Source organism: Sturnira hondurensis, unplaced genomic scaffold (assembly GCF_014824575.4).
Source record: "Sturnira hondurensis isolate 20B ecotype Veracruz unplaced genomic scaffold, ASM1482457v3 Scaffold0017746, whole genome shotgun sequence".
In the NCBI taxonomy this organism is placed as follows: Eukaryota; Metazoa; Chordata; class Mammalia; order Chiroptera; family Phyllostomidae; genus Sturnira; species Sturnira hondurensis.
The window spans coordinates 1,103,876-1,117,752 of record NW_028090377.1 but is presented as its reverse complement, the minus strand read 5'-3'; the positions used below and the strand labels follow the sequence as shown (position 1 = coordinate 1,117,752).

Sequence of the window (13,877 nt, the reverse complement as noted above, 5' to 3'; positions counted from 1 at the left end):
TGTGTGCTGGACATTGGGGGTTGGGCAGGAGACAGGCATGGGTTAGGGCTCCCCAGAGACTGGGAGCCTTTTGTTTACTGCAAGAGGGGACAGGAGACAATAAGCTTCATTGTGGTCTTCTCTACCCCCCAATTTCCCTAACAAAGCTCTGGGCTCTCTTGGAGGGGCCAGTTCTGCTCTGGGGCTCAGTCACAGATTCTGCAGTGGACTGGGATGCAAAGCATGAGGAAAAGACTTCCTGATCTGGGGCTCAGAAGGGGGAAGGTTAAGAACTGTCAGCCTGCAGACAGGTGCTGTCAGTGGTCATGCATCTGAGCCGTACCCTTATACTCTCAAGAGGAAAGATCTTTACTGTCAGTTGGGGCTGGAACTCCAGGCTTTGCCTCCACCCAAGACTCCCAAGTATCTCAGCTTCCAGGCCTGGAGTCACTTCTGCTTACCAAAACTGGGGCTTGGGCCTCCCGTAGGAGACTCCAGCTTATAGAGATAGTGGGGTACCATGTGGAATCATAACCTGCCATGGACTTACTCCCTCCAGCCTGGAGCTTGTCTCTTACCTCAGTTCATTAAACAAACAGACGAGCCCCAAGACAAGCAAGTCCTAGCCCGGACTGTTAGCCAAAAAATTTTTTTTTATTATTTTCCTTTAAAATAGAATGTACAATCAAAAGAGTTCAGGGCCTGGGATAGTACAGAGGTCGGTGGGGGGGCGCTATTTGGGGGATAGGAATCTGTGCCTCTGACTCCTCCACCCCACACTTTTGCCAAGGAAGAGCCTGTCAGATTTTCATAAGGAAAGAGAAGTGTGCTGTGCCAGTGTGTTCTCTGGAGCAGCTCAGCTTTCAGGTGCCGACCACCACTTCCACAAGGTGGTGCCAGAAGCACACACTGGCAGAGCCCTTGGAAATCATACCTGCCTACCCTGCATCATCAGAAATGAAGTCAGGACTAGACCATCTGGGCAACCTTAGCAAGGAACTGTGGCCAAAAGCCTGGATGTGCAGAGTAGGTTATTAGACATATTAATCAAGTGAATGGCCACGTGAAGAGAATGACTGTGGTCTTCAGGTGGCAGCCACTGCTCAGTGGTCCCTGACCTCAAAGAGAGCTGGCTATGTTAAGGCCAAGAACCAGATGGTGGTTATCAACCTCAGGACTTTCTTTTAGCACCAGATGGTGGAGCTCTCCTGCCAGCTCAGTTTCTTGGGGCCTCTTGGGTAAGGGTGATGCTACTTAAAGGTTCCTGTGCCTTCACATGGGTTGGGAAGAAGGAGGTGCTGTAGGGCTGGGTAAAGCCACATCCTATGCCCTCTTCCTTCTCCCCTTTCCCAGCTTCAGTAGGGCCCAGAGGACACAGGAGGTGGGAAAGGCCAGAGTGGTATTTCGTTTCTAGTTTCTGGGCAGTGCCCCTGATCCCCACCCAAGCAGGAGAGAAGGGTTTAGAACCGCTTTTCCTCAGGCTGGGAGGTAATGAGAAGCTCCTTGTTCCCGAAGTCCCACCAGGCTGTCATGTGGAATGCCATGTTGGTTAGAACTACAGTGTACTCCAGGATGGCGAAGATGGTGTACACTGTTGTGAGGACACAAAGGAGGGTATGGTGAGTCTCCTGCCCCCACCTTCCTCCCACCCCGGGCCTCTTGAGAAATCAGCAGCACTACATCACACACAGGGAACACACCACGATACTGCACATTTCTAGAAAAGTTCACAACTGTCCCATAGTCACTGTGACCATTTACACATCCCAGCCTGGCCTCACCTCCAGTCTCACAATACATGTTGTGCCGAAAGTAGACGAACAGTGCCGAGAAGAAGGAGACGAAGTTGATGATGAAGAGCCGCTGTTTCCAGCTGTAGGACTTGTGATCCTATAGGACGGGCTGTGTGATCACTCTGCAGTTCACTGGGTAGGTTTCGGTAGCCTCCCCTCTCAGCCCTAACGTCTAAGGGCTAGTCTCCCCTCCCTTAGTCACAGAAAGGGGCACAGGCAGGGGCAACGGCAGTGATGCACATGTTCACATCCCTGCACTTCGAGTATAATGAGGCCAAGGAGCAGCAGTGCCCCTGCCCCTCCCCCTTCAGGGGTAAGGAATATGAAAGTCACTTGGAGTCAGCCAACCAACCCAACACCTCCAGATACTGTGGGGATAAAAAAGGTGTGTGTGTGGCCACAGAGGCCAATTGGAGTGATTACGACCACAGATCCTGACACATCTTCCCAACCCGCTGCAGCCTGGCGCTGCCCCTCTTTCTACCTCCACTTGGAGCCCCCATCTCCTCTCTTCTGCAGTCTCCCGTACGACCCAACACAGTCCTAGATTCTGACCAATCAAACACCCTCCCCTTGTCCCCAAGTCCCAGCCCCAGCCAAGGTTCCAATAACTCCAGTTCCCACCTCACCGTTAACTGCATCCAGAGAACAGTTCTTGATTTTCCTCTGGGCCACCTGGAGCCCCAGGTCTACCCTAGGGTAGACCTACCTCCTGACTTACTGTGTGCTTCTTGGTCAGCCGCCAGATAATGCAGGTGAGGAGCATGTGACTGAGGGATGTGGCAATGAACACAATGAAAGCATTTTCGTGGACAGCTGGAGGGAGAGAGGAGGGTTGGGAGTGCACATTGCAGGAAGCACCCAAGCCCTGTGAGCAGAGGGCAGGGGCGCCTCCTCCCCGAACCCTTCCCCACTCTCCTTCCCTCCTCTGGGCACCCACTGAAGTCCTCGGAAGAGGAGACATAGGTGAGCACTAGCAGTGCGAGGTTCTCGATGACGTTGAGGCTGAAGTTGAGGCAGCAAAGCCGTCGGTAGCTAGGACACGAGGAGGTGCAGCTGAGGTAGTGGTTCCAGTAGGCGAAGGCCACCAAGAAGCGGGGTGCGGAGTGCAGGCCGATGCAGAAGCGCCACACATAGCGCTGGGGTACCTCCCCACCGATGGCCGAGCTCACCGAAGGCAGGTAATTGGGCACCTAGAGAATTGTGACCCTTCTGGACGCTGGCCCTTGCCAAGCCCACCCACCTGGAGATCCTTCTCTCCATCTAATAACCTGGCCCTCAGAAGGTTGTGCCCAGCCCCTTCCCTTCTAGGAAGGCCTCCTTTAGGCACCCCCAGAGCTCTCCTTGGAGACCTCCCCTTACAGGTCCTGGCTCCCCAGTGTTCTTGGTTCTCACTCCCCAACCAGACTGGCATTTGTGCAGGGACATATGTGACCTTCTCCATCTCCCTACGCATGGAACCTACACATGGCTGGGAAAGCTGTAGATAGGTGCAGAGACTCTGGAAGACAGCAGCAGAAGGCCATGCGAGAGGTCCCATGGAGGGATGATTCAGACATCCTCTGAGCTTCCTCGGGGCAGTGCTGGATTCACTGCCCAACTGGGCTGCTCCTTTGACTGCTCCCAGCACCACTTGTTTTTCTGGGCAGGTGTGCCAAAGTGGTAGAGGGCACTGAGTCAGAAGGGTGGGTGCTCCTAACCTGTGGCAGTCACCCTGTTCTTGTACATCTCTCATCCATCTTTCTCAAAGACTGGTTTCCTCATTCCTTAAGGAATCAGAGTGTCATTCTTTCAAGTTGAGGAAGGAGGAGGACATAATGTACAATGGCAAGAATTGCTGCGATGCTTGTATGGGAGGGTGAGAGGACAAGGGGTTGAGTCAACATTAGTTTTGATGGGGGCAAGAAAGCCAGGAGGAGGATCCGTTAGACTGCAGGGCCGGGAGCTGCTTCTCTAACTTTAATATGCATACAACTCACTGGGGATTGTGTGGGAGTGCTGAAGGTCTGGAACCTGAGAATCTGTATTTCTAAGATTCCAGGCCTGTGGAAGCTACCAGTGTGTTGTCCACACTTTTCATGGACTTTCTGGACTTTCAACAAGGGCCAGAGCAGTGCCAGAGCCCACAGAAGAACGGCCTGTGTGCTTATGGTGGGATCAGTCTTCAAAGATGCAGTTCTACAAGATCCCTTCCTTTTTCCCAGTGGGGACGTTGACTCACTCAAAGCGAGTAAGTAAGTAAGAAATGATGGAGGCACCTCGTAGAACAGGGGTTGGTCTGGAGAAGCACCAGACAGGGGCTTCATAGCCTTCACAGAAAAGGAGATGGATTCCCACCAGCACTGTCAGAGGAAACTAAGTGCAAAACTAAGAGAGAGGGTAATGCTGTTAAGGCCATGGCTTGAGATACTATAGCTGGAGAATAGGCTCAGATCTTCACTCTGAATATTCAGTGAAGAAGCAATATGGAGGCTTTAGAGACACACAAATGTGGGTCTGCCTCCCAGCTCTGCCTTTATTAGCGGGGCAACTGAGCAAGTCACTTCACCTCTCTGAGCTTCCATTTCCTCATTGATAGAACAGGGATACTACTACCTACCTTGCAGGGTGACTGTGAATACTAAATATAATTAGTGCAAAGCATCTACAGTATCTGGCACACAATGGGTACAAGGGACAGACTTCAGAAGAGAAACTTCCCTGAAAAGCCTACAAATAGGTGATGAGCAACTCTGTGGCTATTGAACAGGGAATGGCCTACATATGAGTGAGGGGTGGGAATCATATCTTCACCAGACACTTCTGAGACTTCTAAGTCTCCTTACTTGACTTTCCTGCCTCTGAGTAGGTCCTTTGAATAGGGTTAGTGGGAGTATTGCCTCCTCTTCATAGATTATTAGTTCTGAAAACTCTTGCCACAGTCTCAGCTATTTAGGGGGGAACAGGACCAGCCTCTAAGACTTAGATGGGAGAGCCCAGAGCATTTAAGGGCCCAGATCCCTGACTGGTGCTGGGAAACAGGTAAAGAATAGAGATGGCACAGAGGTGGGAGGATGCCTCGGGAGGAAGACAGAATTAGGGCCCTGTGGCTGCCAGTCCTGTTCTAACAAGCTCCATCCTAGATTAGGGGTGAGGGCAGAGTTCTAAGAGCAAAGATTACCTCTCTCATCATACACACACACACACATACACAATCAGAAACAGACACTCAAATGCACACCCCATTCCAAGCACACAAGTTCCCCACTCACTAACTATCCCAGCAACAAGCAACACTAGGAGCTATCAGAAACCCGGTACACAGTTCACCTCAAACCTCACCATGAGCTCAGAGCTAAGGGTACTGAGAGACAGGAGCATAACCTCTTTCCCCCAAAAAGAGAAATCCCCTGGCCTGGAGGACATGGCTCAGTGGATCTGTGGCAAGGCAGCAGATCAGAAATTCACATGGTATAAAAGAAGGGGGCCCCCAAAATTCCCTGTCATAGCACCTCAGATATCACCATGAAAGATTCCTCCCTTTGGCCTCAAATAAAAGTTCCCTGAGCCCTGGCTGGTGTAGCTCAGTGGATTGAGCACGGGCCTTCGAACCACATGATCGCGGTTTGATTCCCAGTCAGGGCACATGCCTGGGTTGCAGGCCGGTTCCCAGCTGGGGACTCACAAGAGGCAACCATACATTGATATTTCTCTCCTTCCCTCCCCCTCTAAAGATAAATAAGTAAAATATTTTTAAAAATTTTTTTAAAAAGTTCCCTGAAATTATGGATGACTTTCCTATTTAACTTCCTGTTCCCTGCCCTTCACCAATTGGACAAAAACCCCCACTCCTGTCAATTCCACTCACTATTCTTTAGACTCCACCCCTCCATTTCTCCTTACAGTCCCCATCTTAGCTCTGGTCTCCCCAGTAGCATGAACTACTGTCCCAGCCTCCTCACTGGTCTCCCTACTCTTGTCCCTTACCCTCCTTTCAGGAGGCAGATTGGTTTTTTTAAACCACAAATGTGATCATGTCCCTTTCCTGTTTAAAATCTTTCCAAAGCTTTGATTGCTGTTTGAATAAAATCAAAGTGGTCAGCCTGGCATTCACAAAGATTCTTCTTCACATCAACAATGCCCTTTCCCCCGGGAAGTCTTCCCCAGTGTCCAAGCTGGGTTATGTGCTTCCTCTGGGCCTGCCCTCCCCGCCCTCCTTGTATCACAACAGCAGTCCTGTCTTACTGTGTAGTGACTGTCTGTGTGTAGGATGATCTCTTGCATGAGCGAGATGCTAAGAGCAAGTTCATGTTCACTTCGACGCCCCTGACACAGAACCTGGGTCCTCAGCAAAGGCCTGGTGGACTGCTCTTAGGGGCAGAAAATCCACCTAGGTTTGTAGCTGGCAGAGCCCTGAATGAACACAGGGAGGCCAGAGAGAGAAACCAAGCTGGAAGATTCCAGAGCAGGGTTGGGGTACTCTTAGGTCAGGCTCCCAGTCTGGGCTAGAGCTGTTATTTCTAGCTCCTGGCATCATCTTATCTCCTCAGTCCTGCCTTCCCTTCCAGTCTAGTCTTTCTTTAGCCTCCTTCTCCACCTCATGATCTCTCTGACCTATTCCCACTTTCTTCCGTTCCCCCTCTCCCCTCTGCTCACTTGCACTCCCTATAATCCTCCTACTCTTGGAGGACTATGACTGAACTCTCTGAGTCTCTCGCACAAATTCCCCCTAACTCTGATTTGCTCCCACCATCTTTTTATGCCCTTTCCCCTCTCTCTGACCCTCCACCTTCTCTCCTACTCACTGGTTTTGCCCTTATTGCCATTTTTGGGCCTGGCCCTGGCCCAGGTGCTGAGGAGCCTGGCACTCACCCCACAGTCAGTAGCCACCGTGTACTCAAAGTGGAACACCAGGGACCAGATGATGCAGAAGAAGAAGCCGAACACGGGGAAAGTGATGACCCACCAGAGCATGGCTGTGAAGCGAAGCCGGAAGACAGTCCCATCAGGGTCCAAGGGCTGGAAGGCTGCAGAGAACATCCTGTAGGAAGTGGTGCCTAGGCAGGGCGAGGGACACAACTTAGGTCCTGGTGCAATGCCTGGGCCTCGGAAAATGGGGCCTTTTTCAGAAATGGTTACTCAGGGTACAGAAACGAGCCAGAGTAGAAAGAGAAGAAAGAATAGAAATACCATAAGGGAAAATAATGCAGAAGAAAAGGAGATGCAGAGAGAGATGGGGCAAGAGCAGCAGATATATGGAGGATCAGCTCTTAGGAATCCCCTTGGCACACTGGTCCTGTATGGCCACCTCTTGAAGAGTCTGGAGAACAGAGGTTCCTAGTGACCTGGACGTGAAAACTCTGCTGGCCCACCTCGTTCTCACTGCCCTCATACCCACTCAGGAGAAGGGTCAGAGCTGAAGCATTATTATTCCCATCCCAAGAAGGGGAGAATGAGGTTCAGAACTATGCCAGGATCAATCACTGGGACTAAGGCTTCTTGTCACCTAACAGCTTAAAGCTCCAATCAAGATTTTCTTCAGGTCAAAGAACCTAGACAAAGGACCCTAGCTTAGACTGGTCCAAGCCCTCCCACTGACCCTGTCTGACCACATTCCTGCTCTTTACCCAAGTTCAACAAGGAACAGTGGGCGTGCCCCAGAACCTGCTTCAGTGGGGCCACAGGCTGCCAGCCATCACACCCCCAGGCTCAGAATGACCCAAGCCTCAGGCCAGCACTATGCCCGATCCCAAGACACTAGGGTCCCTCTGAGGCCCACACCTACATCTCCTTTCTCTCCGAGAAGACCATCTCACCCAATCCAAGGTTTACAGGAATCTGAAGATCATGGAAACCTTCTCCATTCAGCTGGAGCCTATTGTGCTGGGCCAGAACCAGGCCAGACAGACCCAGACCCAAGGAGCTGGGCTGCTTCTGCTCCCTTCTCCCTCTAGGCAAAGAACTTCCTCTCCACCCCCTACTGTCCTGACCACCATGACCCCTCAAGCTGGGCTCCCTTCTGGGGGGTCAGAAAAAGATTACTTTGTATTTAAAGGCCAAGGACCAAATCTCCCCTTGGGACTCATACCTCCCTCCATTAAGGGAACCCTACCTAGTCCACTAGTCCAGCTCAGCATCAAGGAATAGGACAAGGGACAGGGGAGCAAAACGAGCAACACTCACACTGGGTGCTGAAGGATCCGGAGCTTGGGTCGAGGGCTCTAGCCAGACTGAAACTGTTCTAAGACTAGAGGGTCCCACCCCCAGCTCCCCAAGGCCTGCCCTCCCGCCCACTGAGTGCCCAGATCTCCACGCTTGCCCAGGCACACAGCCTTCCTAGGACCAAAAGGCCATGTCATAAATTCTGGAACACTATGCAAAGGTAAGAAGTGATAGTGGCTAAGGTCAGCCCACAATAGCTTCCTTGCCAGGATGGGGGTGAGGGCCTTTCTGAGAGTCGTGTCTACGGATAAAGGCAGATTTCTAAAAAGGGAAACATTGAGAACAGAATAGGATTTTGCCCCTTTTTGTTGGAGCAGGACTGGGTATATTTGTTGGGCCCCACTGGAGAGCTAGTTAATCTTAGGACAAACAATTCATGATCCAAAAGAGATCTAGACAGGCCTGAATCTGAGCTATCAGTGTCCAGCCTGGACCTGTACAGGAACTGCTAATGGCAGCTCAGGCTGCATTAACAGAGGCATAACCGCCAATAATAGGAATGGAACAGTCCTACTTTCACCTATACCGCCCAAGCCATATGAAGTCCTTTGCCTAGATCAGGGCCTAGCATGGACAGAACAGTGACCAACTAGGCCCAGGCTAGGGACATATGCCCTAGGGTGAGAATTGCCTAAAGGAATTAGATCTGTGCTGCCTAAGAGTAGACTCAGGGAGCCCTGTATCTGCAGGGCTGGCTGGAAACCAGGAGGAAAGAGTAGCCCTAAGGCGCCCAAGGCAGAGATTCACTGGAAGAGGGGTATATGCTCACTATAACAAAGAGCTTGCTAAATGCTAACTACTAGGCCTCTTTGGAATAGGCTACCTGGGGAGGAAGAAAACTCCCGGTCACTGGAAATGTGCAAGCCAAAGGTAAAGTCATCTAACTACAGATATGCTAATCTGAGGTTACTTCTTTTATTCCTAGGGCTGGCTACTCCTGGGAAACTCAGGGTGAAAAAAATCAGAGCACATACAAAAATCCCCAGGTGGATCTACCATGGTAGACCCAGGAGCGGGAACAAAATACCCCCAGGATCACTAGGCCTAGTCCTGCCCAGAGAGGCCAGATACCCCTCCTACAACTATCCATGTCTTAGCTATATAACCACTATTCCCAGAATGGGTCACAGATATGCCCGATACGCTGAGGTTATTTATCCCATTAGCCATTGGAGCCAGCCATAATGGGTACAGGAAATAGCCTACATTTAACTCCATATGCTGTACAAATATGATTTTTTGTATAGACTATGGCTGTAGTATACCATGCCTTCCATTTCCCAGAGAACTGGGCTGGGGACTCCTATTCCCTTATTCAACAAAGTCTGATTCTGATGTAGTGCTCACCTTCAAGGACCTCTCAATCTGGTGGGGAAGACACACAAACATAAGGAGATAAAACTATGTGAGAGGACACAGGGCACTGCGGGTACCTAGAGGAGGGAGTAATTAAATTTGCCCCCAGGAAGCTGGAGGAGGAGACACATCAGCAGAGTGCTGCAGGGTGAAGAGGAGTTGGCCAGGAGAGTAGAAATATTTTATGTATTATCTAAGGTGAAAACTAGGTCATACATCCTTTCTAATCCTCCTCCTTAGTCTACCTGGTCACCCTCTTTCTTCCAGTTCTGTTCTTTCTGATTGCTCCCAGCCTAGATGTCATCAGACTGACTGTGCACTGCTCAAGGCCCATGATTCCCCACTGACAAATCATAAGGGAAAACTTCAAGTCCTATGAACAAAAGAAGTACCAGACTCCCAGCCAGACTCGACTGCTAGTCACAGCCCTTTTTCTGGAGCAAGTGCTCTGTATAGGCAGAGGGGAAGCTCAGCTGACGGGGGGCTTTCAGAGCTCTCTTTGAGGCTAATGCAAAAGTCCATATCCAGGCTCTTCTGCTTTTCTACCTGAGCATGTAGGTAAATTTCTCTCCTGCTCTGTCTGCCAACCTGACAATTGCCTTTTCCTCCTCTTCCTCCTGCTCCTCATCCTTCACATTTCCCAAACCACTTTCCTATCCTCTACCTGGAGCTCTACACTATCCCTGAGAAGGAAGTCAGGAATTATGAATCCCATTTTAGAAATGGGGGACTTGAGGCCCACTATTGGTGTCTCAGGTAATACAGAATCAGTGGATAAACTAGGAGCATAACAGAGGTCAATGCAGGTCTCACCTCCTTTACTCCAACATCCTACAGACAAAGAACACTCACATCTTTCTTCCTGGCCCAGCACCCCATACCACTGTCTGAGGGCTACATGGCCACCTGTGGAACTTCAGAGGGCATGGGACCTACCCCAGAACACACACTCATAATCAGATCCCCATCCAGATGGGCAGAAATACAGCCTCTCTCATACATTAATACATACCCCACTCAAAGCCATTATAGTCAGGAACTTTACAGTTAGTTATACACACACACACATAATCACATTCCCATGCAGGCAGGTACAAGCCCACAGCACCACACCAACAAGCTCCAAATGCCATCTTAGCCCAGCCCTGTTCTCTCTCCAACCTCTCCAAAACCCCAGGTCTCCTGAATCTTCCCCTCTATGACGGATTGTGTTCTGGGTTCCAGGGCTGCCCAACTTCAGTGACCCCTGCCCCTAGTAACCTCCGTGGAAAGTAAAGGGTGACTAATCGTCGTGACTTTAATTTGTAGGCATGCCCCCAGCAGCCCAGTATGCTTGATGGACCCCACTGCTAATCTTGTTATAATAGAATCAGAATCCAAAATAGATCCCTTCGAGTATGAATATGAGGTATCATTGACCCTCAATCCCTACCCCACAATGTGTAGCCGTAGTCTCCTCAAAGTGGAAGAGCAGGGACCAGAGGATGCAGAAGAAGAAGGCGACAAGTGGACAGCAGACTGTGACCAGGGCCACCATGGTGAAGCGGAGTCGGACCAGGGTCCCATCCCGGTCCAGTGGCAGTGGGACCTGGTACATCTTGTCAGACCTGGGGATGGAGTGGCACGCTGTGAGGGCCCAAGGCAGCAAGGCTGGGACTCAGTGGGGAAGTGGGCCCTTGTGCTCAGTCCTGAGACTGAGCCATGGGTCCAAGAAGGAAGCCATCTAGCCCCAAAGCTTGGACAGCTGCTGCCCTGGATGAGGAAGACTGACTCGAATCCCATGAGAACATTCACCCTTGATTTCAGGGGAAAGGCAATGAACCAAACCTGTGCTGCAATGAAGCTTGAATAGACTGGGAGACCTCCTCACCCCTATGCCTGGATTGACAGGCCTAGGACTACAGGAGCTGGCTGGTTTAACTAGTCTCTCATTTCAGGAACCAATCCTAAAGCCTCCTTGTAGACTGAACAGTCCATCTCTCCCCTAAGTCCCTGAGCCTTCAGGCTTCAGGGCCTTCCATCAGCTCTTACTACTTTCCCCACTAGTCCACAGTCCCTTTGCACCCACAGTCCCTTCTCAGGCTCTGTGTGTCTGCACCAGAATCCACAGCAGCAAGGACTCCATGGAAACCAACAGAACCTCGACTCCTGGCTTGTCCTCACCTGCTGCCTCACATGCTCTGAGGGTGAAAGGCTTTGCAGAATCAGGCCTGATGCTGGCCTGAGCTTGCTGTTCACTGGAGAAAGCTGCCTAGTCAGCTTCTAGAGGCTTCCCAGTGGCCAGGGGCCTGTCCACTCCCTCTGAAGAGTAGGGAAGGGCTCCTGAGAAGTGTGACTCCCGGCTCAGATGAGGGTACCTAAGGGCAGGAACTATAATAGCTGAATATAAACCAGCAATCCTACCCCAGCACCCACTTAGTGTATACAAGGGGAAGTTGAGACCAAGAGAAGGACAGAAATCTGCTCAGGGTCACAGGGTCACAAACTACAACTGCAGAAAAGTCAATTTAGGTCAGATTAGAAGGGGAGTAAAAGCAAGTGCCTGTCTGTAGGAGGAAGAATGATAAAAAACAAATCCTATACGGTGAGTCAGTAATCCCTGTCCCCATAGTAAAGACAGAGAAACCCAGACACAGAGAGAAGGCCCTTTGTCAAAGCCGCATGCTCAGCCTGAGGGAAAGCCATCTTCAGAATTGAGGCTTCTTGTTGCCAAACTAGAGCTGCTTCCAGATACACAGAGAACTCACCCCTCTACACTCCAGGGACTCACCAGATAAAGACCCAACTCTTCTGGGCCCTGGCCTCAGGGCTCTCTCTTCTAGTCCCACCCTATGGAAGAACTTGACTTCCATGAGGCTGGTCTGGCATTCTGGATCAGGCCAGGAAGGTATGCCTCCACATTCTCATCTATCTCCCCCACCCCCCACCTCTGCCAGGCCCTGTCAGACAGTCTACCCCAGTTGCTCAGGCTCCTTTCTCCCTTTAGGGGCTCAGGGTCTCCCCAGGGAGGTGGCCATAGTGAGCCTCCCCAAACAAACATATTCCTTGGACCATCCTCAAAAGGACTAAGACCCTTAAGGCCCTTGAAGGGGAACACCTCCCCCACTCAGAACAAACCCAAATTCTGTGGTTGTAGTAGTATTAGACCCTTTTCCCAAAATCCCTCCCTGAAGCCAGCTGTGGCAGATCCCTCAGGAACCACTGGGGTCTGGAAACTAAACACCAGACCCTCAAGGAATAAACAGACACTGCCTAAGGCAGGGGGATGATAAGGTAGGTTCAGGGAACAGGCTGTTCCAGTTGGAGATAGGCCTGGCCTCCCTTTTTGCTGTGTGACCTTGGGCAAATCACCTAACCCCTCTGGGCCTATTTCCGCAGTCATTTAACATGCAGATCATGTGTTTTAAATAAGGCCATTCCAACTTGGATATTACAACTTCTCCAAGCCTCAGAACAGGGAGCTCACTACCTGAAGGGCAGCTGTTCAGCCCCAATCAGCTCTAACTTCCTTATACGTACTCCTTAGTTGAAAATTGCTTTCTTATGAGCATCCATACCTTTTCTCTAAAGGTGCCTAAAGATTTTCTCAGCTTTCAGTCCAAATCCACAGTTACTAGGTGCCTTCTGAATCTAGAAACTACATAGAGATTGTTTCTTTTAATCCTCACTATATTGTATTCTACTGAGTATAACATGCTCTGGTGTATAGTGCGCACCTAGGTTTTTGGCCCAAACTTCCAGGGAAAAAAATTTTTCATTTTAATTTTTAAACTTAATTATTTATTTATTTATATTTAAAAACAAAAGCAATTATATATTCCAGGGTATTATTTTGTATATGGATATCATTATTGCTTTTTAGAATTATACTCCTAAGGCATACACATAGATAAAAGAATTAAAAACATTTAAGCCCTGGCTGGCGTAGCTCAGTGGATTGAGCGCGGGCCTGCGAGCCAGATGATCCCGGTTCGATTCCCAGTCAGGGCGCATGCCTGGGTTGCAAACCGGTTCCTTGCAGGCTAACTACCAGCAGGGGATGCACAAAAAGGCAACCATACATTGATGTTTCTCTCCTTCTCTCCTTCCCCTCTAAAAATAAATAAATAAATTTTAAAAAAACTAAAAAAATAAATAAAAACATTTATATAGATACGGAATTAGTACTACCCGTGTATAATGTGCATCCTTATTTTTTCCTAAAAAAATTGGGCAAAAAAAGTGCACATTATACACAGCAAAATACAGTAATTCTATGAGGCCTGTATATTTCCATTTTACAGAATAGGAAACTGAGGCTCAGGAAGGTTAAAAACATTTGCTCAAGGTCACATGCTAATAACTGACAAGAGCTGGGATTTGAAACTATTCTATCGTATTCCAAGGCCCGCCCACACCAGCATTTCCAGTCACCTAAGGAGGAAATACAGACCAGGAGTCCCTGTGGAGTTAAGAACGGAGTGCTCAGCCTCTGCACACCCAGCCCCATGTAGGAGAGCAGCGGGAAACGGGTCAGCTGGCGAACACAGGACAGCAGCAGCTCCTGGA

The 13,877-nt window shown here is 50.0% G+C and overlaps 1 protein-coding gene across 3 annotated transcripts; it reads right to left on the bottom strand.

The window, feature by feature from the left end:
• Window positions 1–612: 612 nt before the first annotated feature.
• Window positions 613–10,936, bottom strand: PGAP2 (post-GPI attachment to proteins 2). Of its 3 annotated transcripts, XM_037068701.1 has the most exons (6): window positions 10,762–10,936; window positions 6,624–6,830; window positions 2,713–2,965; window positions 2,482–2,588; window positions 1,761–1,869; window positions 613–1,570 (listed from the first exon to the last, which is right to left on the bottom strand). In XM_037068701.1, exons 1-6 carry the CDS (start codon window positions 10,924–10,926, stop codon window positions 1,440–1,442), a joined length of 972 nt encoding a protein of 323 aa, XP_036924596.1. In that variant the 5' UTR covers window positions 10,927–10,936; the 3' UTR covers window positions 613–1,439. The 3 variants fall into 3 exon arrangements, with proteins under 3 accessions (XP_036924596.1, XP_036924593.1, XP_036924595.1); XM_037068698.1 differs by lacking the exon at window positions 6,624–6,830; XM_037068700.1 differs by lacking the exon at window positions 6,624–6,830 and having other exon boundaries at window positions 2,494–2,588.
• Between the last annotated feature and the right edge of the window lie 2,941 nt (window positions 10,937–13,877).